The following is a 25,127-nucleotide window of genomic DNA, read 5'->3' as shown; positions in this document are numbered from 1 at the left end:
AGCGCCTCCATGTGGACAAGCTGTACTATCCACATTACTGGACTGTGCATATTTTCACCTTGGCGTTCACGTGTTCACTTGCATCACTAAGGCTCATGTGACATCACAGAAACTGCAAACTGATGACATCATAAAGACGGACATGCTTCCTCTGATTGACTAGTATTATATTAGTGTTAATGGCTCAGAACACCGTTGTCTGCTTCATTAAAATCACTTAAAAGAGACACAAATGAACAATCGGCATTTGAGTGTCAAGGAGGACGACCTCTATTCGGGCTACAACGACTATAATCCACTTTTTGACTGCAAGGTGAGATCATTTTTATTTATTTATTTTTTCATTATCACTCTAATAATAAGTGTACCTAATGGACTAGTTTTCATTTTTACAGGAGTTAGAAAACGATGCCAGCTTCCAAGACGCAACCAAGAGCAATCAGGGAAAAAGAATACATTTACAACCAGTCTGTATTTTTATTTTTATTTCTATCATTATGATGGTTAGTAATAGTTTTACTTTTGAGATGAGTAGTGAAGCGCTCTCCACTTAATTTCCATTCAGATCAATGGACAACTAGCTGACTCTACCACAGGGGGGCGACCTTTAACTTCTTCCTCAGGAGTAAGTACAATGTTTGTTGTCGTTTATTATATCGTGACTTAGGACAGACCATAATAATAATAATTCCTTGTTTTTCTTGATAGTGTCGTACTCCCATGCCATCAGTAAGTCGACCAATGACGGCAGCTGTGCAGGTAAGTCATGCTTTTTGTACAAAACACAGCTGGGACTCAAAACAGAGCCTAGAAGCACCCTATGGTGGAAAATGCAGATGTAGCTTCTTCAAACCATTGAACGTTATCTTTGATATCCACAGAGTGGAGCAGCTCGCCCCATGTCTGCAATAAGTGCTGCAGGTTATTCGTCCTCTCCCACACGATCATGTGAGTCCAACACCTTAACAAATTATGATTTGATAGTACTGTGCGGCCCATATCATCAAATAGCGATGTAACTAGCCAGTTTGTCGTTTTAGGCTCAAACTTTGATCCTCTGGGCCAGTGTAGAGGCCCTGCACCCCCACTGGAAGAAAAGAAAGACGACACGTGAGTGGACTAGCTACTGTGTTAGCCGTGATGCTCTGACTTCTGTCTCGTGTGTCATCATTGTTGTCATCTTAGGCCGGAGGAGAAGATCAAGCTCTTGGAGAAGAACGTGAACGACTTGATCACAGAGAGCTGCATGGCGCAAAGCATGGGCAACTCGCAACTGGTTGGATTCTTCTCCAAGTGGCCCAGCAGTCATCGCTGGAATTTGTGCTCACCGTAGTGACCGATGGTTAACTTCTCGAGAATTATTTGGTGTGTTGCGCGTGGACAGGCTTTGGAGAAGGCCAGAGAGGCCGGAAGGAAGGAGAGAGCGCTGGGGAGACAAAGGGAACAGTCTGGAAACGCCGAGCAAATCAATGTGGATCTCACCTACGCCGTGAGTACGGCAACAATCGGGCCCCGTGTGTCATCGTTGCCTGTTGACGCGTGCCGTTGTCTCGTCTCTCAGGTGCTGCTCAACCTGGCTAACCAGTATGAAAACAATGAGATGTACCCAGAGGCCCTGAACAGCTACCAAGTCATCATTAAGGACAAAATGTTTGCTAACGCAGGTGAGCCAAACGTTATCAGAATTAGAATTGTGGCCCAATATGTCTGCTTGAGATCAAAATGGCTGACTTCCTGTTAAATTCCAAGAGAGACTTTGTAGGCTAGCCATACCTAACTCGTATCACGTTCTGTTATGCGCTCAGGGCGTTTGAAAGTGAACATGGCCAACATCTGGGTGAAGCAGAAGAACTACCCCAAGGCCATCAAGCTGTACCGCATGGCGCTGGACCACATCTCGGACGACTACAAAGAGATGAGGATCAAGATCATGCAGAACATCGGCACCGTCTTCGTGCTGCTGGGCAAGTACTCGGACGCCGTGGCGTCCTTCGAGCAGATCATGAGCAAGAGCGCCAACATCAGGACCGCCTACAACCTGGTCCTCTGCTACTACGCCATCCGCGACGCAGACGGCATGAGGAACGCCTTCCACAAGCTCCTCGCCATCCCACTCCGCGTGCAGCACGAAGACAAGTACATCGCAGCTACGGTGAGGGAAATTTCTTTGAGTGAGAACAAGAAACAACTTTCAAGTTGCTTGTAAACACTGTGATGTGTTTCAGGACGACATCAAATCCAACATGTTGTTGGAAGTCATCAAGAACGACAAGCTGCACAAAATGGAGAGAGACTTGTAATAATGTGTTGACACTTTCCAACACGATATATTTGACCACATTGCCTTTAAATGCAAAGCGTTAATTGCGTATGAATATTTTCCATCCCTCCCACAGGAAAGCTCGCGCCGACAACTACGTAATGACCTCTGCCAAGCTCATCGCTTCGGCTATCGAGGCTTCTTTTGCAGCTGGATTTGACTGGTTTGTTTTTCTTTTTGATATTTGGCGCAGTGTTTTTATCTTAAAGTCCGAGGCTATTTGATGCTCTTTTTGTGTGAAAGGTGCGTCGACTCGGTGAAGAACTCCCCTTATGCGGAGCTAGCCAATGACCTCCAGTTGAAAAAGGCCATGACCTTCTTCAGACAGATGCAATTTGACCAGGTCAGGCGCACCTTGAAGCCACGTTACATCCCATTTAGAAAAGCCTTAAACGCAGCCTGACGTTGGGGTTTTGTTGTAGGCCATGAAAATTCTGAAGGAAGTTGCCAAGCAGGACAGCAGAGTCAAAAGCGCTGCAGCCAACAACCTCTCCAGCCTCTTCATCCTGGTACGGCTTTTTTGGAGCTGAGATTACAGTCCAGATTATGTCCAGATTATTGTCACACAAAGTACGAGTACGGAGATGTAACATTTAGAAACAAAATACATGTTTGCAATGTATTGAAAATCTGTCATTCCACAAAGTCTAACGTTACAAAAGTGGTGTTGCGTATGGTCATGGCAGGAGAAGGACTACAAGCAGGCCGAGCACTACGCCGACCTGGCCATGAATGCGGATCGCTACAACCCGGGAGCCTTCGTATGCAAAGGCAACACGGAGTTCGTCAAGCAGGACTACGCCAAAGCGGCAGAGTTCTTCAAAGAGGCGCTGAGGAACGACTCCTCCTGCACCGAGGCCCTCCGCAACCTGGGTAATACCTTCTTGTTCCTCTACAAAGAGCAGAGCAAAATGGATTTTTTTTCTCTCTTCCCAAGGTCTCACGTACAAGAAGCTGAATCGTCTGGAGGATGCGCTGGACTGCTTCTTGAAGCTTCACACCATCCTCAGGGACAGCGCCGAGGTCATGTATCAGCTGGCTGACACGTATCCTCTAACGCAGGAAAAAAAAAAAAAAACATTGGGATTTTTTGGCCTTGGTCCGTGTGGGCTTTTTTTTTGTTCCTCTTTAACTGCGTCAGCTACGAGCTCCTGGAGGACCCCCACCAGGCGGTGGAGTGGCTGATGCAGGTGATCAGCGTGGTCCCCAACGACCCCAAGGCTCTGGCCAAGCTGGGCGATCTGCACGACCAGGAGGGGGACAAGTCGCAGGCCTTGCATTACTACTGTGAGGTACGGACGGCATCTTCATTATGCTGACGACCAAGATGATGATGATGTCACTTCCTTGGCAGTCCTTCAGGCTGTTCCCCTGCAACATGGAGGTGATCGAGTGGCTGGCGGCCTATTATGTGCAGACGCAGCTGTACGAGAAGGCCATCCACTACTTTGAAAGAGCCATCCTCATGCAGTAAGTCCAATTCTGAAGTAAAAAATCTTGAACATCGAAATGTAAAATTAAAAACATTAAAGCCCAAAACCAAGTAAAAGTGTAAAAGGATTAAAAAAAAGAATCAAACCCTGCATTTAAAGTATGAGATACATGAAGGAATTGCATGCTCTTACCTTGCTAATTATACTATTATAAAAATAAACGGATCATTTTTAATCCATTTTTAATCTTTTTTGAAAGAAGAAATGAAAGAAATTGCTGTGTTCCTCCAGACCAAGTGAGGTGCGGTGGCAGCTGATGGTGGCCAGCTGTCAGAGGAGAAGCGGTCAGAAAGGAAACCTGCAGTATCTTAACATCACTTTTGCATCACACCAACACTCAACGTTTGCTGTTGCTTGCAGGAAACAGTCAGAAAGCTCTCGAAACCTGCAAGGAAATACACCGCAAGTTCCCGGAAGATTTGCAATGTAAGCTGACTTTAGCTGGTCTCAACCACCCACGAGTACAACAAATCACTCATTTTCATTGTTTTTCGCATGGAGGTCTCCGCTTCCTGGTGCGGCTGTGCCAGGACATGGGCCTCAAGGAAGTCCACGATTACACCAGCAAACTCAAGAAGGTGGAGAAGATGAAGGAGCTCAGAGAGCAGGTTTGCACACAATTATCAATTTTAGCCAGAGAACGTCACTCAACGCATTTTGTCCGCACTGTCTGACGGCCATCTTTCCCCAGAGAGCCAAAGCGGACCGAGAAGGAAGTACAAGAAATAGAAGAACAGACAGTACAGACGCCACGACTACTGGTCAGTAATCGCTACGACAATACTCATACTTTAAGAATATCACCACTAGCTAATTAACTGGCTGGCAGATTTAATCAACATTTTGCCTCCCACATTTGTTTCAGACGGTGTTCCCAAAGGGGAACGTGGGGTTGGGCCTGTGACGTCACTTCCCGCTTCCGGCGAGCCTTTTGAGACGAGCGGCAGCCCCAAAGAATTGGGTGTGTGACAGGGCGAGCCCTCGAATAGCATCAATGCTAACCGCTAGCACGTCCTAAGCACGGGGGCCATTTTGCGTTTGCATAGATGCGTCTTATGCGGACCCACTGGGCCCCCTTGCCAACCAGCCCAGGACCGGAGGAGTGAAGAAGCGGGTGGAAGACGACGTCTTTCCCGGAGAGGACGTCGGAGACGAGCTACTGCCCGATTAGAAAAGCACATCATTGTGTTTGTTGGGGTTTCAAAATGGTATGGAATACATAGTATACATCCACCTAGTACATACTGTGTTTATAAACACTAACCCATACAAACATGTTGACATTTTTGCCATGAGTGTCCTTGTTTCCATTTGACGTGTGGTCTTGTGATTCGACATCCATCTTTGAGAACTTCACTCTGCTCTGTCCATACAGCTACCGGATGGGCCTGCCTTCTTGTACCGCTTCCCGCCAATCAGCGGGACAGCAGCAGCGGCGACGGGTAGTTGACGAAACACCGGAAGTCGTTGGACAAGTTGCGCTCGTGCTGAGGTAGGAAGTGACACACTTTCACGTCCAGAAGATCCTTGGCCAGATTCTCCATGATGGCACCTGAACAACAAACATTTATACATCTGTTCACACCATTCCAACGTCAACATACTCCACACAGTTATGCCACCTGGGCTGTTTGTGTTCCTCATTTCCTACTATTTCATATTTTTCATTAAAATAATTTCCAATGATAACGCATTCCATTTTCAGCAAGGCTTTTGTGGCACTATGTTTAATGCACAAATCATCTACTTGGGAGGCGCTGGTTTGATTCCTGCCTGAGTCAACATGAGTCAAACGTCTTTTACGTCAAATATTCTTTTGTATTTAAAGTCCCAATGATCATCGTCACACACATCTGGGTGTGGTGAAATTTGTCCTCTGCATTTAACCCATCCCCATGTGATTTTGATCCATCCCCTGGGGGAGAGGGGAGCTGTGAGCTGCAGCGGTGCTGCGCTCGGGAATCATTTGGTGATTTAATAAATGATGTGTTCCTGTATTCTTTCAATTAATTTAACGTCTTTCTCACTCATCATTACAAATCTCAGGTAAGGGTTACAATTTTCAAATAAAAGCCTTACTATATATACATGGTCAAAAAAAAAAGTCTTACCATACATGTTTTTTTTTAATAAATATAAACATTTGTGTGTCTGACCTGTGCAAAGCAGCACTTTTCCTTTGGTGAGGTACTTGACAGTCTGGGCTACTTTGGTGAGACACTCCTCCGAGAGGTAGGGCGGGTCTGCCAAGACCACGTCGAAGCTGCCAGGCGCCACGCCGTGCTCTGCAAATGCCAGCGGATGGTTGTAGTCGTAGAAGATGAAGTCGTCGCCATAGATGGCAAAGCGGCGGTCGTACTCCAGGACCGCCATGGCCGCGGGACCATGATCGGGGCCGCATAGCTGCTTGAGCTTCTGGTAAACGCTAGGGGCGCTCACGCACGCGATCCTACCGAACAATTCAGAGTACTTGATTACACGTGTGGAATGAAACATCTCTACTTTATTTGAACATTAGAAACGTTAACTTTGTGCTGCTTGCATCAAATGCGCGTGAAAGTGTGTTGATTTTATTTACCTTCCTCCTCCTCCAGCTTGGAGCAGAAGCTCCTCAGCTAATCGTGTTGCTGTGTCGTCAGTGTACCAGAATTGACTCATCCTCTACAAACACAACAAAGGTAGTCATTCACTTTTTGACTATTACGATGACCGCGTCGGTAACGTCACCAGAATCTGTACGTAACGCAATCGTTTGTGTTTTGTTGCAAGGGTTTACCCAGTCTTCGCTTAAGGCTCCCACGGTAAAGTGGTCCGCGGCTGTGGAAGGATCGTCGCGGGAGTTCTCGCTTCGGGACTCTTCGTAAAACTCCCGCAGAGCCGCCAGAGTATGAGCCGACAGCGTGGGAATGTCATCGTCGCTGTCGCTCATTTCAAAAGACTGAGAACGAAGCCCGGCTGCTTTTTGGACTCGCAGGTTTCCATCGAGTGTGCGAGGCTGCGAGCGCGTGGGGGTTCGGCTCGCCCCTTCCGATCTGCTTCCGCGTTTGTGACGTCTTTAATATTTTTGTGATGACGTCATTAACAAGCAAAACGTAGAAAATTACAGAATAAAAACTTAGACGCTTTATGCGGAAGGTAGAGAAAAATGGGAAAATGGAAACCATAGTTAGGGTCGGGTCCCGAACCATGAGTCCAACTTATCGGAAGTAATGACGTCAACCACTCGACCAGAGCCTGCTCGGAGAACATTGTATGCATATATATGCACATATTGATAGAACTTGCAGCCAACCTTGGGAAAAGTAAAGTCACACCTAAGTACAAAGAAGCGACGTTGTGTAATTGTGGCTGAAGTGGCCGAGTGGTTGAAGCTTTTTGCCTTGAGTTCGAGAAACTCGTGTTCGAGTCACGGGCTACGCTCTGTTTGTAAATGTTGGACAGAGCGGGGCTCGAATGTTATATCATTCAACTACAATGTCATAAAAATTGTAAAAAATGTACATTAAAAATGTAAATAGGGCGACTGATCTTAAAACTGCAGCACATGATTCAGGTCCAGAGTTGGTGTTGTTGTTAAAGCTTTTGCCTTGAGTGCAGGAGAACAGAGTTCGAATCTCTCACCATTTTACACGTGAAAAGGGCTGTTTACCTGATGGAGCGTCCGAGTGACGTCACAGATCAAACAGCCAATCAGAAAGTGGGGGTGAGGGCGGGTGTGGCACTTTTAACATAAACCAGGGGTGTCGACCTCCAGTCCTCGAGGGGCCGCGTTCCAATATGTTTTCCGAGTTACCCTCGTTAAGCGCACCTGCGTGAAAAGTTTTAGCCACTTTCACGTTCTGAAGGAGCTAAAACTTTTCACGCAGGTGCACTTAACGAGGGAAGCACACGGACACTCCATTAGGTACACCGCCATTTTCAAGTGGACCTAATAACAGGCCGCTTTATTAGGGAAATATCATGGTCAAAGGTCACAGGTGTCAAGCTCTAGTCCTCGGGGCCGCGTTCCAATATGTTTTCCGAGTTACCCTCGTTAAGTGCACCTGCGTGAAAAGTTTTAGCCACTTTCACGTTCTGAAGGAGCTAAAACTTTTCACGCAGGTGCACTTAACGAGGGAAGCACACGGACACTCCATTAGGTACACCGCCATTTTCAAGTGGACCTAATAACAGGCCACTTTATTAGGGAAATCTCATGGTCAAAGGTCACAGGTGTCAAGCTCTAGTCCTCGGGGCCGCGTTCCAATATGTTTTCCAAGTTACCCTCGTTAAGTGCACCTGCGTGAAAAGTTTTAGCCACTTTCACGTTCTGAAGGAGCTAAAACTTTTCACACAGGTGCACTTAACGAGGGAAGCACACGGACACTCCATTAGGTACACCGCCATTTTCAAGTGGATCTAATAACAGGCCACTTTATTAGGGAAATATCATGGTCAAAGGTCACAGGTGTCAAGCTCTAGTCCTCGGGGCCGCGTTCCAATATGTTTTCCGAGTTACCCTCGTTAAGCGCACCTGCGTGAAAAGTTTTAGCCACTTTCACGTTCTGAAGGAGCTAAAACTTTTCACGCAGGTGCACTTAACGAGGGAAGTACACGGACACTCCATTAGGTACACCGCCATTTTCAAGTCCACCTAATAACAGGCCACTTTATTAGGGAAATCTCATGGTCAAAGCTTAACTGAAAGTGAAAAGTGCCACACCCGCCCTCACCCCCACCTCCTGATTGGCTGTTTGATTTGTGACGTCACGCGGACACTCCATTAGGTACGCTGCCATTTTCAAGTGTACCTAATAACAGGCCACTTTATTAGGGAAATATCATGGTCAACGCTTAACTGAAAGTGAAAAGTGCCACACCCGCCCTCACCCCCACCTCCTGATTGGCTGTTTGATTTGTGACGTCACGCGGACACTCCATTAGGTACGCTGCCATTTTCAAGTGTACCTAATAACAGGCCACTTTATTAGGGAAATATCATGGTCAACGCTTAACTGAAAGTGAAAAGTGCCACACCCGCCCTCACCCCCACCTCCTGATTGGCTGTTTGATTTGTGACGTCACGCGGACACTCCATTAGGTACGCTGCCATTTTCAAGTGTACCTAATAACAGGCCACTTTATTAGGGAAATCTCATGGTCAAAGGTCACAGGTGTCAAGCTCTAGTCCTTGGGGCCGCATTCCAACATGTTTTCCAAATGACCCTCGTTTTCACTTTTATTCATTTTACACGAATGAAAAGACCAGACGATTATTATTACAATACTTTTATGTAAACTTTCAAATGTGGTCAACACACAGTGAGGGGGGGGCAAGCGTCTCTTTGCAAAGCTGTTCCTTATTCTTTATTTGAATTTAAGCACAAAGGTTCACTGCTGCACCTGCTGGGGTATAAAAACATTTCAGCTTCGGTGTGTCATGATGTTCCTCAAACAGAACAACAAATGTAAAAGGCTTGCAGGCAGACTCCGGCATGCGCATGGTCGCATGGTCGCACGCTCTCTCTCTCTCTCTCTCTCTCTCACTCACTCACTCACTCACTCACTCACTCACTCACTCACTCACTCACTCACTCACTCACTCACTCACTCACTCACTCACTCACTCACACAGTACTGAGGACTGATAATCACGCACAACCTCTCTCTTGGTAAAACTTGAAGGCAGACTGCATTGACTACTTTTGTACAGTAGGTGGCGGTATTCACCAAAGACGCTATAATAGCGTATGTGGTAGAATCCTGTATTAACGCAATTCTCAAATAATGAGCTTTGAGGTAAAAAAGGAAACTAGACAGCGTATTCAAGTTCTTGTGTTGTGTTTGTCAGTGTTAAACAAGAGTTAAGGTTTTAAATTAGGATTTCAAATGAGCAAAGGTGGGCAATTGGCAAAATGTTGCTGGTCCGTCATTGTCATTCAATGAAACGGGTGGCAATGACGGAAGGATTTATCAGTCCGTCAGTGACAGATGCCCATTTTGCTGACCTTCACCTATAGTCTTCATTGTTTTCCTAAGCATTTTGTCAATTAGCCATCTCTGCACATATATTTGTGTGTGTATATGAGGGGGTTCATGTACATGCCTTGCCTGAGTGCATATGACCATTCATTCTCTCAACATAATGGTCCTTCAACAAGTTCAAAAACTTCACCCTGGGGGAAATAATAATATTAAAAATCTTTGTCACCTTCCAATATCATTGTATCGGTATGGGTGGGTGCGCTTTCCCTGGCTTTTGTGTGGCTTGCCAGTCTGCCTGCCTGTCTGTCTGTCTGCACTGCAGTCCAGCGGGTCGCTGTGGTGAGCGTCCTTCCCACGTGCCCATAGTTCATTGCGGGCGTGGCCCGGCGTGAATCAGCATGGCATGCACGCATTCATCCATGGCGGCTACTTGACGCAAAGCAGGCCGCCCACGTTGGCCACAAAGTCGTCGAGGCTTTTGAGGAAGGCCATCTTCTGTTTGCGCTCCATGGCCGGCGGCGTGCTGCTGGCCGTCAGCGTGTTGAAAGCGGCCACCAGGCGGCCGTAGATGACTGCGTCGCGCTGTGATGACAGCAGCGACTCCACCAAATCGGAGTACTCTGCCTGGAGCGTGACATCACAACAAGCTCGTTACATGCCGATGTACTACACAACATCATTTGTTGACCAATGTGGTTCGATTGTATCACAATACTATTCTCATCATATCATCAGTAACCTTCTTGAGCAAAAGCTTTGATAATACAATGGATACAACATCTGATTGGTATTGCGCTATTACGACAACTGGGCATCTTCATTCATCTCAAGTCGACTTGGTGTCATCTGACCTGGTGCAGACAGACTAGCGTGTAAAGCGCTTCTCCGGCCGCCACCGTCATCTCCGTGTTGTGTTTCTGCAGCACCAACATGTCAAAGACCAGCTGCAACATAGACCGAACGTGAACAAACTGCAAATGAACATGGTGTGTGCCTGTGTGTGTGTGCGTGCCTTGAGGAAGTGTCGGGTGGCCATGAAAAGCGGCGTGTCCTTTTCCTGGTTTTTGGCGCACTGCTCGGCCAATGGCGACAAAGCTTCCAAACACAGCTGACTGATCTCGGAACCCATACTGAACACTTGTGTTAAGGCTTGGAGAAATAAACAGCACAGCACAGCGCACAAACATTGCTACTTTGACCAACTGTCTCGACACAAATCCACATCATGGGTCACTTTGTCCTCCCACGAGGAGGATACGAGGTCATCCCGAGCTCCAGCGAGAACATGAGGCTCTTGAAGAGATCCTCGGGCAGCTGCGGGATCTTCTCTGGGAAGATCTCGCAGATGAAGGTGATGAGCTTGTAATACTGGTTGCACAAAGAGGGAAACTGCGGAACACCATAAAGCAAAGACGTCGGTCAGTTTTCTTTCCACGGCAGCTCCCGTAAAAAATCGGATCTAACCTTGAGAAGGTCTTGTGACATGAGTGGGAGAACGATGTTGACACCGTACAGAACCACGTCTGCGGCAGACACCGGACGACTGGATGCCGGCGTGCCCTGGTCTTGGCTACGGAACACGTCGTCTGCAAGATAGAGGCAGGGTAGAAATGCAACCGATTTCAACCTTTGACCCTCAAAAACATTTTTCTTTGGAAACAGCGCATCTCTTTAAAAAAAAAAAAAAATTGCAGACAAATTTCAAAAGGAATAAAAAAATGGCACACTTCCTGTTTAGTTCAGCATACGGTTACAAAAGGCAAGAATGTGCACCGCACCCGTGTCACTGAAGTCGATGAACTCTTTGGACAGCAGGTTGGTAAGCAGCTCCATGATGAGAAGCAGGTCTTGGTACTGGTCCTCCTCGGCGGCCGAGTCGCTTCGCTTCCTGCTCTGGTTGTTCTTGGAGTAAACTTGCAGCAGCGTCAGGCACGCCTCGTACAGCTTCATCGACTTGTTCTGCACGCACGCACGCCCGCCATTCTGGCTTACTTCTTTCTACATTTCTGTTGTGCAAGGGCGGCGGTTACCAACCTCGCCCAGGTAGCAGATCTGCTTGTGAGCCACCTCCACAAAGACCTCGATGATCAGGTTGATGGTCTCCGGCGTGTTGCTGTACACCTGAGACCAACACGCGTGTGATAAATGACACAGACCAAACATCCGCCTTTTGTGTGTCACCGTCCTGACCTCCATGAGTCCGATGCAGCTGGACAGAAAGTCCATGAGGAAGGAGAAGAGCGAGGCCACGTTGTCGATCTGCGTGGCCTCTGCGATGCCGCACAGGGCCTCCAGCGTGGCCACAATCTCCTGCTTGACCGCCTCCTCCTGGCTGATCTGGGCAAAGTTCTCCTGGTTGATGAGGTTGAGGAAGCGCTGCTGGAGCGGGTGCAGCACCTGAAAGCAAGCCCAAGCCGAGGCAATGAGAAAATCATTTTCACAAGTCTACAAATCCATTTATAAAAAGCGATGTTGCAGGTGCATTACCTCTGCCCAGTACTGCTGCTTGGTCTCCGAGTCCATTTGGGCAAAGCCCCCCAGCACCAGAGCCTTCATGAGGCTTCTCTGCACCGAGCTGGACAGCAAGTGCAGCGGCGGGCTGCGGCCGGCAAACTGCTTGGCCAGGTTCCACCAGCTCTCGCACTGCACCACCATGTTGGCCCTGCTCGGACGGGACGAGGGAGTCGTTACGACACCGTCTTCGGAGCTGGCCGGGCCTGAGCGGGCCTCACCTCTCCCGCCGCTCCACCAGCGTCACCAACAGTTCCACCGTGTCGTTGGCCAGCTCGGCCTCTGAGCTCCACACCGACAGGTTGGTGATGACTTTCTCCAGCAGGTAGCCCACGATCCACCGAGCGCCCTCCGTGTCCGAGCCGAAGGCCGTGCTGAAGGGGACGCTGACCTGAGGGGAACAGGTGGAGGGACAAACAAAATCATTTCATGAGTACAGGCAACAATTACACACAGGTGCATCACCTGTTGGTAGAGCTTCTCGTCCACGAGCAGGTAGGTCTTGGCCCAGCGCCTCAGGAACCAAACGATGTCTTTGCCCATCTGAGGACTCAACAGCTGCGTCAAACTGGCTCTGCTGGCCCTGGATTCCACCTCGGACGTCCTGAGCACGGCCGACAGCAGCCTCACAAGCGCAAAAACATTCGTAAAGTCTACCGTACGTACGGGTAAACAAGATAAGAGAAGACCCCGGCGGGAGTACCTGATGACCGGGTCGGTGCGATCGAAGCCTGGGATGGACGAGGCTCTTTCTCCCGGCGAGCCCAGGATCTGCAGCGTGGTGTTCATGTCCACTTCTGTCGAGCGCTTGACCGAGAACTCCATTACCTCGGAGGGGATCAGCGGTGTCTCGCCCTGGGGGTCGTCCGCCAGGAGGTAGCCTGGACGCCGGACACAAGGCATTTCAAAAACAAGGACAGCGCTGTAGCATTCGAAGCTAAGCACATCGGAAGCTAATGTGCGTTTATTTCTGCAGCGCTTGTGTCAAGGTTTTCGCTGACCTGAGACCAGGATGAGCCAGTGGATGTCCTCGTAGAGGTCGTCCAGTACTTTGCGGTCCGCTGACGCCAGGTCCGATGAGGACATCAGGTGCTGCTGAGTCCTTTGGAGCTGACCGTGGAGCCGAGTCACGCGGTCCTCCAGGAGGCTGCCGGCAGCAACACAACAAACATCACACTCAAACCGGAGGTGTGTTTTCAGGCAAGCAGCATTTAAAAAAAAAAAAATTGCATCTTGTAGACTTGCCGCTCATTGGTGCGTCCCATGAAAAAAAATCGCTTTGAGTATATTTCATAACGTCTCGGTATGTCATTTCTCTCCTGTCCCAAAGCTCGAGTGTGTTTACCTGGTGAGGAGGGGGATGCAGTGGTCCGAAGCCACCCGGCCCAGCGTGCCAATGCTGGACAGCTGATCCGAGAAAAGCTCTCTGTCGTCTTCTTGGAGCTCGTTGATCTCCTCCTCCTCGTGGGACGACACGCCGTTCACCGACTGAGAAGGCAAAGGGGGGGGGGGGGGGGGTCACTCAGAACGGGAGTTCATCTAGCTATTCAAGCTATTCCCAATCTGACCAGGTTGCGGGTGCCGTCGGGCGCGGCCAGGTGACACTGGATGTAGGCGTTGAAGACCTGCACGGCGGGCTGGATGAAGCAGCCGCGAGGGAAATGCTCCTCGTCCTGCACTAGCGTCAGCCACGACTCCAGCAATCTGTCATAGGCCTCCATGTACACCATGTCGTCCTTGTCCAGCTGGAAGGGCACAAATGGCGGTCTTGAATGTCTTCTTAGGTCTACTCATGACAGACATTGTTGAGGGAAACGGGCAGCAGCGACTCACCACTTCCTCCAGGGCGGCGCTGCGCCCGAAGGAGCATGTGAGCAGCGTGAGGCAGTTGATGAAGGATGTGAAGAGGTCGCTGGGCAGCGCCGTCAACACGCTCCTGGGGAACATGGTGATCAGGTTGAAAATGATGTTGGAGATGCCCACCGCCTCAGAGTCCTCGATTTCGATGCTGGAAGAAAACAAAAGAATGGTTTATTCATTCATTCCATTGTTTCCTAAAGCCATTTTTCTGATGCAATTATGTCAACAAATTTTGATATTTCCGTGGCAGTTAACTTCCCTTTTACTTTTTTTTTACGCTGACCGGTAATCAATCTTAATGGTCCGTGTAAAAAAAAGCACTTCGCACTTGGAAGTGCTGTTTTTAGCCACCCGCCGCTACACAATACTAAGCTTTGTCCTCGTCACCTTGCCTAAAAGGCAACATGGAAATACGCCAGGCCGCCTTAAAATGGCCGATTAAAACTATAAATACGCGGTGAGTCAACACAATGTTGTGGATTGGCGTGCGATCTCTCGATTTGAAGCGTCGCCGCGAGGGGAAACTGCGTGAAACTGGGACCACCGCGGAGCTGTGGAAAATTGCCCCAGGTCGCGTCATCCTCGCGCTCGAGTCTGAGGAGCAATTTGCGTGGACATTTGGGGCTCACGTGGAAAGCTGACCTCGGTTTGGCCTTAGCATGCGTAGTGGAAACAATTTTTACTCCTCTGAGCTAAAGTATATTAAAAATAAAGCGCAAAAATACAAAAAATGCGACGAGCTAAATCAAGACGCTACTATTCATGGGTCCTCTCCTTTTTTTGTACTTCATAAAAAACAGCAGCCGTGTGAAACATGACAAATTCTGTGAAGCGCAATAAACTCAAAAAGTAACTTCCAACAACTTTGATTACCCTGCTTCATTAAAAGCGACATTCCGGGTCACACGTGGTGTGGAAAACACATACAGGCCAAAGTGTGAGTGTGAGCAAAAATGCTCATTCAGCGCCCATTGGCCGTCCAGCTACGCTACGCGTGGTTTTCCAATGAGGCAATTGGAAAGGAAGAAAAAAAAAAAAAAAAAGCTCCAAGAATATAGGTGATTACAGACGGCCACGCAACAGAGCAATTTTTTTTTTTTTTTTTTTTTTTTAAAAAGCTCCATCCTTTCAATACGACCCAACACTCCAGATGATTTCTAGTTTGACATGCACTGACCCGTTGATCATGCTGAGCAGGCCCTCCACCAGGTGGGCCAGGTAGGAGATCTGGGAGCTCTCGTCCCGGAAGACGGGTCCGTGCATGGAGGCCAGCTGGGCCAGACACTGCAGGGAGTCCTGGGCCATGTCCGAGTCCTCGCGGATCTTCCTGTGGACCTGGAAAAAAAATAGGATATGATCGCTGTCCAAAGTGAGTGGGTTTCCAGTCCGAGGGTTACTAGTCTACAAGCATTCGATTTCAAATGTAGAACTCTCAAGCACAAATGGGAAACAAATTTCCTGCCTCCTCCTCAGACGACTCTAAGTGAATAACACACACACACAAGATTGGAGATGGAACACACATCCATTATCTAATAACAGTAGCAACATGCCCATCATTTCAGCCATGAGACATGGTGCAGCATTTAAATGAGAAAAATCATATTTGTAGTGATTTCTCTTTTCACCACTAAGAATTCGATTTCTTTTTTTTGTGTGCACGATTGCGATTTTGTACTTTTGACAACAATAGCAACGCGTGTTCATCATTTCAGTCGTTTGCGACATTGCCATTTTGGTCTAATTCGACAAACGGGCGACAATTCTTGGAAAAAAATGAATCCGGCAAATGCAATTTGGATTCATTCAAAACAGGCAGCATGGATTGAAATGCAAAGAGGTGAATGTCGCTTTAAGGGGTTAAGAGTGGTCCAAATGTGAGTTTTCCGTGCAAGCGCATGCTCAAGCCCAAGTGTAAAACTTCCTGCCTACCCTTAGATGACATGAGGTGCTTAACTGCTCTGTCTCTCTTCCTCTCCCTCAACCAGACACAAGCACGGGCAGGTCTTTAAAGCCTCAATCAAACTCAAGAGTGGAAAAACATCCCGATGAGCTCTCGGTCAGGACCACCTCGGCAACATGTCTTTCCATTGACACTACGCAACGCACATCTGGACCTCAGCCGCCTCCGCCGCCGCCTCCCCAGCCTTAATGTCCGTTCTGCCGGCGCATGGCTCCAACTTCCCTCCCGTCTTCCCTTTACGGCTAAGATGCTAACGCGCCGTAGCAGCTGTGGCGCCGCTACACTCCCGCCGCTGCTGCTGCTTCCACGATGTGAAGTCATCGGCTGGAGAGAGGCAGGAGGGAGGGAGGGAGGGAGGGAAGGAGGAGGGTACAAGGCAGCTGCGCTAGCAAATGATGTGTGCCATACCGCTCATGTCTGACTATTGTTAGCGTGTATACGTGTGTGTGTGTGTGTGTGAGTGAGGGGGAGAAGGGGTGAAAGAGAGCCCGAGATACCTCACAATGGTATTAATGCACACTAATTAATCAATGAACAGCAAAGCCCCGGAAGGGTTGTTTGGGTCATTGTCAAGGTAACTAATTCCGTGCTAATGCTGCGTTCGCTGACTGTAGGAAATTCCCTCTTGATCTTGAGGTGATGATTTATTTACTACACAGGCCTCAATGTAAAAATGTTTCTCAAAGTTGTAAAATGCAATTCGAAACAAAATGGCAGCCTCACCGATCATTTGTGGGCATGTCTTCTTAAGACTTTATCACGGGTCCACCCGTGATAAACACTACGACCAATTTTCATGTTGCTAAGTGAGACTGGCCTCGAGGAAGAATGATTAAAAAAAAGATTCCATTTTGGGGTGGCGAGTGTTTAATATAAACAACATTTGATAGCACAAAAGAAGAGGGCGGCTTTTACGACGGGGGATAACAAAAGGGAGGCTGGTAGTAAAGGAGGAGAGAGTGGAGATGAGGATGCTATTTATAGAAGGAGACAAAGCCTGGCTGGTGTGCGTTCCCCCCTGAGGCTCATCTTTCCAATCGTTTGTCTGGCATCAACACATCGCCTATTGTCTTTCCATCGCAACACATGCTGAGTGACACACTCTTGTTTGACCTTGGAAGATGTGTTGCTACGCCAAAGAGGGGCATTTCTGAAATGTACTGGGGGGGGGGTCTGCATTAGGGAAGAGGCCTGATTAATTGATCTTCCGGGCAATCTCACTCAGCAGGCCCCACGGCCAGTTTCACTTGGCAACGTGAAATTTGTTCGGCATGCGCACAAGTGACTCTTTGGAAAACCCAGCCTGGTTTCAGTAAACAAAAGGGAATTTGGTATTTATATTTATCAGGAGTAGACCCGAAAAAAATTTCAAGACGCCAAGGGAATCTTTTTAAATGAAACTTCAAAGATTGCATCCAAATTTGAGACGTGTGACAATCTTGGAAATGAATCAAGATCGAATACTGGCGACGTACGCTATCTTTTGCGTGTTCTGCCATGGGAAACGTCAACTGTGACGATAAAGCGATCATTGATTGTCAACTGCGCACACAAACATCCATCCTTCCGTTTTCTGGAGTGAAACCACGTAACCTCAAGAAACGCAAACACTGCCCCAAGTCACATGGTTTTTAATAAGTCAAAGAGGGGCTCAAAATGGATTCTGGGAAATCACACCGCATTCTTCGGTGCGGTTTAAGGATTTTCTTCCCTTCTCTGGCCAAACTCCTCATCAGCCCCCTCCTAAGACCCTCAAGCCGGGAAAATTCATTTGCAAGCACTGCCACATTTATAATGGAGCACTGCAAGAATATGGAGACTGCGGAGTAGTGTTGTGGGGAAGCCTCAGACATCCCAGTGGCATGTCTAGTGTGTTTCAACACACACACACACACACACACCGCCTGTATGTATGCAAGAGACAACAGCAGAGTCCATTAAATTAAAGAAAGAGACGTCGCACACGCCAAAGTTGACATAGTCTCCCAGGGGCCGACATGACACCCCCCCCCAAACCAAACACACACAGTTGGACAGCTGAGGGCATCTACAACAACAAACATTGGAGCTACTAGAAATACCAGCGCCGCAGACGAGGCGGAAACCTGACACAGGTTGCAAGCATTCTGGACATTCAATATTTTGGGTTGATTAGCAGCATAGCTTGTTAGGGCGCTCATTTTCAGGTCTGGCCAAGCATAGATGCCGTCTTAAAAAACATAAATTGAGTGAAGGCACGGTATCCAAGGAAACAGAAAGCAGCGATTAAGGATGTAGGTCCCAAAACGCAAACAAGGTGCCACAGCCCGTTTAGGAAGCAAACTGGTCTGAATCAATCCACCCAAACTAATAATCAAATCAACCCCACTGCTTCAGTTTCCATTTAGGTAGGAAGCAAGTTGGGTCTCAATGGATGCAGGTGCTCCCCGTGATTTTTTTTCTTTTAAAAAAAAAAAAAAAAAAAAAAAAAAAGCTTAATACCACGATGGGGCAACAACCTGCTTTTGGATTTCACCCTGCTTATGCAGCAAACAAGATGGGGTAGCTTTTGATGATGGTACTAGAAAAGCATCTAAAAGCTTCTCCAATTAATTCCAATACAGTGACAGCTGGCACCAAAATTTCAAACCTGGGTCAAAACCTTTGCAAAAACTTGTCATTCATGTGCATGAGGACGTTTCAGTGGTTGGGATGAATAAGAGGAAGTGATACTCACCGTGAAGAAGAGGTCCATGACTCTGGTGTCCAGCAGCGCCTCCCTCCAGGTCTCGGTGGGCTTGAGCATGACGTTCTGCGCCGCCTCGAACATGGCGATGTAGTGGCGCCCCAGTGACCCGCTGCCCGTTAAGGCCAACAGCAGCATAGCGCTTTCAAGTTCACCCCACCCCTCCTCTGCCTCGTCGGGAGACGAGCCCGGCGCAAATGTGCAGAAAGGATCAGCCTTCAGACGCATTCAACACCGGGACACGCCCCCACCTCATTCCTCAGCCAATCGGCTCGCACACAGCGTGCGTCTTAACACGCTAGCGTGTCTGTGTCCACTTCTTTGTTTTGCTGCAAGCTACAGTTTCTTAAGCTGCCTTCGCAAAATCAACATTCAAACGTACATAGCAGATTTTAAAAGATGTATTAAATAAACAGGGCCACGATGGCAACCCTTTTGTTGATTTTTTTAAAATATATAAAGAGAATACTTTCAAAATGATACCAAAAAAATCCGAAAGATTTTCAGGATTTTTGAAGTGGAGATGAAAGTCACAGTTGCTCCAAATAAAAATAAAGTGTCAATCTCCTGTCACTCAAAGTGCCAGTCCCAAGCCATTTTGTCAGCGCTCGTCTATGCTGAGATTCCGCGCGCATCGTTTGACAAACCAGCTAACGGAGGAATGTGTCATCAAAGCCGAGCGGCGGGCGGCAGAGGGCGGCCGGGTCGCCGGCGCATTCCGGCCGCCACCGCCCCGCGTTGCACCGCACGCCGCAATGCATTTTGGGCCTACGAGTTGGCACCTGTCAAACGCAGAGCGCGGCGGTAAAAATAGCCACGGTGGAGGCGGAGGACCTCGCAGTGAACTTTGGCAAGGAGGGACGGAATGAGGGTGATGGAAAGAAGCGTCGTCCAGGAGAAGACGCAAGAATGCTATTCGCTCCGGTCCTATCCCCGGGGAGCTAGCGCGGTGGCAACAGGGGTCCGACAAGGCCTCGGGGGAGCTCGGGAACGATAAGTGCAGTCGGAGCCACGTGTTGAATAAAGTGGGCTCCGCAATTTAGCGGCTTTGGCGGGAGACTTAACGGGCCTGACATCACCTGTCGCTTTGCTATACACTTGACCCGCTGCAAATTTGTTTTCATGTGGTTCTTACATTTTTGGGGGAAATTACACAGTTGGGGGGAAAAAAATACTATTTTTAAAAACAACCCATGTACTATGTGTGACGATACAAACACATTCCTTGCGCTTGTGTGTGCGCTGGAAGGATAAGCATCACTTTAAACAAAACAACCGCATACTTCCCCCTTCTTGACAAACAAACCACAAAACGGACCGTGTGTGTGCGCGTATGTGCCGACGTGTGTCACGCGCATGTTTGCCAGATGACGAATGTGTGCGTGAGAGGAGTGACGAGGACATGTGGCGGCGCTTTGCCGGCTTTTTAAAAGGCATCACCTGCTGCCGTTTCAAGCCCGCTGGCTCCTAATAGCTGCGCTGCCGCCTCGCTTTCTACACACAAGTACACACGGACGCACACAACTAAATGCGGGTCAACGAGTGAAGAGGGCTAAAGACGCACGCGCCGTTAACATGTTACGAGCGCCTTCGCACATAAACACAACTGCATTAACAGTACAGTGAACTTTTCAGCTCAGGTACACACAATTCTACACGTGTGTGTCAGTGTGGGCCTTTCCCCCCCTCTTTATAGTCATCGTTTCAATTCCCGACGCAAAGTTGGGGCAATTTGCGAAAGCAGCGATTGAATTATAGCACACCGGGTGTGTGCATGTGAACTATTTATCTGCGAGTTTTTTTCTTCTCCAGTCATTGTGTTAATTTGTACTGCGCAAGATGGCGGTTATCATGAAAAAGAGCCAAAAGGAGCGATTGCGTTAATACAAAAAGCTTTCTTTCTAGGCACTTTTCCAAGCTCGCAGTCGTGTAACCACGGTGACCGAGAGAGGCCCAAACAAACAAGAGCTAACATTTAGCAAGGCGCTAACGGCTCTGAGACACTCTATCCGCGTTGAATATGAAAAAGAGCTAAAGACAGAGCAGCTGGACTTCTTCATTGTGTCCTCATTGCCTCTGCAAATAGCCAACAAACAGATTAACCGGCTAATCTCCAGGCGGCCTTGCTGCTGTGCGCGCGTGTGCAGCTAGCGGATTAGCAAGCTTCTACTGTATCCTCTATTCATTACGCTTGATCCTGGCGGCCGCCTCGCGGCGCTATGCTAAGGCGCGTGTTGGGGTTTAAGGGACGCATCCCTCCCTAAATCCCGCCATGTGGAATAACAGTCCGGCACCCGTCTCCCGTTGTCGTTGGCTGCCCTAAAGCTTTGTCTCCAATCATGCAGCTGTCAGCGGGGGACGAAGGACAATGTCTTGACAGGAGCGATAGAATTACCGTATTAACGGGCGCTCGGCCATTTCGGATGCGGGGGAACAAAACGGTGACGGCGGATTCCAGTTTGTTTGTTCTGTTTATCTCTATTGTAGAAGATGGCATTTATTAGCGTCTATTGAATCGCCGCAAAACTCTTGTTTTGTTATTTCATTAGAGTTTCATTTGGAATTTGAAGTTGTATTGCCTTTGTTTGGGCTAAAGCAGATGAAGCTGATGACCCCTCAAACCCCCAAGGGTAAGAGGAACTCCTTGTGAGGCCCGATTGGTGGGTGTGGGGGGTCCCAGCTCAACACTCAAGGGGCTTCACTACCTGGTAAGTCGACGAGTTCTAAAGTGGGAGCGTCACGCTTTCAGACCCAAACAAGCGCGCATTCCTGTCTGCCACAAAGCAGATGGTAGGCCGACCGAGAGCAAACATTGAGACGGAAGGACGGCGCGACGGCTCGATCGGTCTAGCATCTGAGCGCCGCCGCCTTATTAGAAGCCCGCTTACTGGCGAGTGACACGGTGTGGCGCAGACGCTCGAGAGGACACGCGACACCCCCCTCGAGCCTGAGTGATGCCGCTTCAGAGAGCGTGGACGGACATGCCGCCCGCTTGAAGAACCCTAATGCGCGTACTTAAGTGAGCATGCTGCAATAAACTGCAGTGACTAAGATGGGGCACCCATACGAGGTGGTGGCTTTCTTTTTTTTTCACTTTGTGGATTATTGAGTGACCGCAATCTCTTTCAAGTGTTGCCGAAAAAAAACATAACTGCGGATGCAAACACACATGCGGATGACTTTCAAAGTTTGTCTTTAAGAAGACACACACAAATGCGCGCCGCGCATACCGAGGGTAGAAAAGGGGGGCAGGGTCTAAGGAATGATGTGCGCACACAAACACACACACGCACACACACGAGTGGACACTTCTTTGAAAGTGATCCAGATCCCCTCAGATGCCAGGCTGGTTAGGATTTAGGATTTGTGCTCTCAACATGAGGCCAGCTGCACAGACAACACATGTGCATGCTGGAGATGCACCGCAAAGTCACCCGCATGCGTTCATTGCTGGCCAGCGTACATAGCGAAATAGAATGTAAGCAGTTTTCCCTTCTTCCCTTCTTGAGTAGATGGTTTGGAAAATATACTTTTTCTTTTTCTTAAATAGACAATAAATGTGTACTTAATTGTTCTTATTTTTTATATCATTTTTTAAAAATAATATTGGTAAGTTATTTTTGTTATTTATATTTAAAAAATGCATATTTTCTGTTCATAGTTTGGTATAAATAATTAAAATGTTAACATTTTAATTCAATTAAATCCAAACCATCAATCATTATTAAATGATTCATTTAAAAAAAAAAAAAATTGCAGCATAGGTTTTGGTGGAAAAACAGCTTTAATTATCCTAACTTGATTTTGCTGTAATTTCTTAAATTAATTTATGTATTAACTTATTTTTAATTCAATCATATTTTTATAAATTCATGTATTTCATTATATTTTTGCCAGTAATGTGTTTTTTACATTATCACACCAATTAAACTTTTTGGGGGGATTTTTGTTTCCTGTATGGATTTGTGCCCCTCAGTATGGACAAGTCCCCTCCGAACACTGCCTTAATCGACTACTCTGGCCTAACTGATGACCTTTCAAGTGCGTGATGTGAAGGAAAGGATATGATTGGGCGGCAAGAAGTTCCAGCTGAGCACCTGATTGGCCAAGGCCAGGTAGCGTTGGAAGACGCACGACATCTGCGCGCTGAGGTTCTCGCGCCGGCTGAACTCCTGCAGGACCTCCATGGTCATGGCAAAGATCTGCCGAAGGCCGTCCTCCTAAAACGCATACATATATGTTTATATTAATAAATAAAATGGTTATTTCTTACCTGTACTGTACTGGACTGCTATAAAGCATTTCTTTCCGGTGCCATTTTTTTTCAAATTTTAAATGAGGGCGATGCACGCACCTGAAAGAGGCGCTTGCAGCTTCCATGGAACTCCATGCTCAGCCCGATGCTGCTGGTCTTGCTGGAGCTGGAGAACTCGCTGAGCAGCGCCGTTAGGATGGAGCACGCCAACGTTTGCTGCAAAGCACAGGCACACGCTAATGTGCTGCCACCTGCTGGCCGCCAACTTGGCTGCACTGTGTGCATCTTTACCACGCTGGGGTTCCCGCTGCCGATGAGCTGTCCGACCTCCAGGAAGATACTTTTGCAGCTCACAGTTTTGTCGAGGGTGCCGCGCTTGACGATGACGGCCACGGCCAGCAGAATCTGCTCGCGCACGTACTTCTGCAAGCTAAAATAGACACACACACACTTTTAGTTCCACCGCCACTTGGCAACTTCATTTTCAGTGTGTCCTTACTTGGGTCTGTGTAGCACGTATGTGAGCAGGAAGGCTCGGAGGGACTCGATGCTGCTCTTCTCCAGGAGGATCCATTCTCTCACCACCGCCTCCATGATGGCCGTGGCAGCTTGAAACAGCACGTAATCCACTTTGCTGCTCTCTGAAACATAAACGGCACACTCACTAGGACTGCTTGTCATCGCACACTCAAAAATGCCCGAGATGGTATTATGGTAACATGTGCGAGCACTCACCTAAGATGTGTTTACAAATGGCAAAGGGCGACTTTGACTTCCTGAAGGAGAGGAAGACGTGCTCGGCATGCTGCCGCTGCTCTGTGCTCACCATGGAAGGCGGTGCCTGAAAAACACATGGAAGATGATTACTGTCTTAAATGACGAGAAAATAAATCCTAAGATTATTGCGACACGAAAATAAAACTATAATAACGAGGGAATGGGGAGAAAATAGGGAAAGGGGAGGAGGAAAAGCACTGAGACTTGATTCCAGCAAAAATGACAATCTAAAATATGATTAATAAATACATCAGCCCAAAATTACGATAAAACTAGAAAACTTAATATGTAAATTAAGATTTCATAATAATTTAATTTTTTTCTGCTGAGGAATTAGACTACAGTCACCAATGTTTACATTATTTGTCCAACTTTATCTCTAAATGCTCATGCAACTAAGACATTTTCAAACAACAACTCGTAGAGTTACAAATAAAAGCCAACAAATAAAGTATTCTCATAAAATGGATTGCTACGTGGGTAGTTTGGGGTGACATACTGATTTAGCTCAGTGTTGCTACACAGTTAAGTTAGGGACGGGGTCTACACTACTGGCTATAGGGCCTCTACAATGCTAAGTTGGAGAGCTACTAGATAGTGATGACTAATTGGGGAAGATTCTAGCTTCGGGTTAGCTTTAAGATGCTCCATGGAAGACTGGAAAGCTGACCGGTTAAGCTAGGGGAGCTCCTGAAAACTTGCTACACGCGTATCCCACCAATTAAGTGACTTTACACAGCTTGGGTGGCGACTTCATTATTTGGTCTGAGAGTGAACCAAGCTCCTTTTGGCAACTTGGACACTTACACAGTACAGACACACAAAAAAGTGGCAGTTTCTAGAGTGGCATAAGGGTTTAAATGGCGAATATTGAGGCCAACATTTTCGGGATGGGAAGAGAGAAGAAGCAGCTTGGCCACGCATCGTTGCCGTTCCCGCTCAGGTCCAAAGTCTCGCCATGAAAAAGCGGCAAAGGCGAACCCTTCAGACACTCGCCTCGCCTCAGCGCGTTCGTCGTAACGTAGCATCTTATCGGCAGCCAGAAAGGCTTGTCATGTCTTACCATTAAAACTTTGGCAGCGCTTTCCAGCTGGGTGATGACTTCTGCCGCACCGAGCGCCGCCATCATGGATGCCGGGCCCTCGAAGATGACGCACCCGCGCGAGGCATTGTGGGTAATGATACACATCAAAATAACTTCCAGTAACATAAAAATTCCCGAAACTATCCTTTAGAAACAACTACTACTTTTTAAAAAC

The 25,127-nt window shown here is 47.9% G+C and overlaps 3 protein-coding genes across 3 annotated transcripts; 1 reads left to right on the top strand and 2 right to left on the bottom strand.

The window, feature by feature from the left end:
- Positions 1–13: 13 nt before the first annotated feature.
- LOC133160063 (intraflagellar transport protein 88 homolog) lies at positions 14–5,000 on the top strand. Its single transcript, XM_061287611.1, has 23 exons — positions 14–313; positions 396–467; positions 709–759; positions 882–948; positions 1,041–1,110; positions 1,186–1,276; positions 1,385–1,489; positions 1,562–1,664; positions 1,806–2,152; positions 2,226–2,296; positions 2,397–2,483; positions 2,564–2,663; positions 2,743–2,829; positions 3,007–3,193; positions 3,258–3,366; positions 3,462–3,612; positions 3,675–3,790; positions 4,045–4,097; positions 4,174–4,239; positions 4,315–4,421; positions 4,505–4,574; positions 4,679–4,774; positions 4,860–5,000. Exons 1-23 carry the CDS (start codon positions 233–235, stop codon positions 4,982–4,984), a joined length of 2,412 nt encoding a protein of 803 aa, XP_061143595.1. The 5' UTR covers positions 14–232; the 3' UTR covers positions 4,985–5,000.
- eef1akmt1 (EEF1A lysine methyltransferase 1) lies at positions 4,628–6,864 on the bottom strand. Its single transcript, XM_061287617.1, has 4 exons — positions 6,590–6,864; positions 6,392–6,474; positions 5,970–6,262; positions 4,628–5,365 (listed from the first exon to the last, which is right to left on the bottom strand). Exons 1-4 carry the CDS (start codon positions 6,740–6,742, stop codon positions 5,229–5,231), a joined length of 666 nt encoding a protein of 221 aa, XP_061143601.1. The 5' UTR covers positions 6,743–6,864; the 3' UTR covers positions 4,628–5,228.
- Positions 6,865–9,065: 2,201 nt separating this feature from the next.
- Positions 9,066–25,017, bottom strand: xpo4 (exportin 4). The gene is made up of 24 exons (XM_061287240.1): positions 24,932–25,017; positions 23,827–23,932; positions 23,591–23,732; positions 23,383–23,521; positions 23,191–23,307; positions 22,904–23,056; positions 18,828–18,941; positions 15,326–15,483; positions 14,122–14,296; positions 13,857–14,033; positions 13,634–13,776; positions 13,290–13,435; positions 12,992–13,169; positions 12,754–12,913; positions 12,510–12,679; positions 12,265–12,439; positions 11,968–12,174; positions 11,812–11,898; positions 11,556–11,736; positions 11,242–11,363; positions 11,036–11,166; positions 10,790–10,907; positions 10,629–10,721; positions 9,066–10,401 (listed from the first exon to the last, which is right to left on the bottom strand). The coding sequence occupies exons 1-24, from the start codon at positions 24,995–24,997 to the stop codon at positions 10,204–10,206; spliced, it is 3,456 nt and encodes a 1,151-aa protein (XP_061143224.1). The 5' UTR covers positions 24,998–25,017; the 3' UTR covers positions 9,066–10,203.
- Positions 25,018–25,127: the final 110 nt, after the last annotated feature.

The sequence above is a fragment of the Syngnathus typhle genome, linkage group LG9, assembly GCF_033458585.1.
Source record: "Syngnathus typhle isolate RoL2023-S1 ecotype Sweden linkage group LG9, RoL_Styp_1.0, whole genome shotgun sequence".
NCBI lineage: Eukaryota > Metazoa > Chordata > Actinopteri > Syngnathiformes > Syngnathidae > Syngnathus > Syngnathus typhle.
Note: the sequence above shows the minus strand (reverse complement) of the source record. Positions and strands in the feature narration are given on the sequence as shown.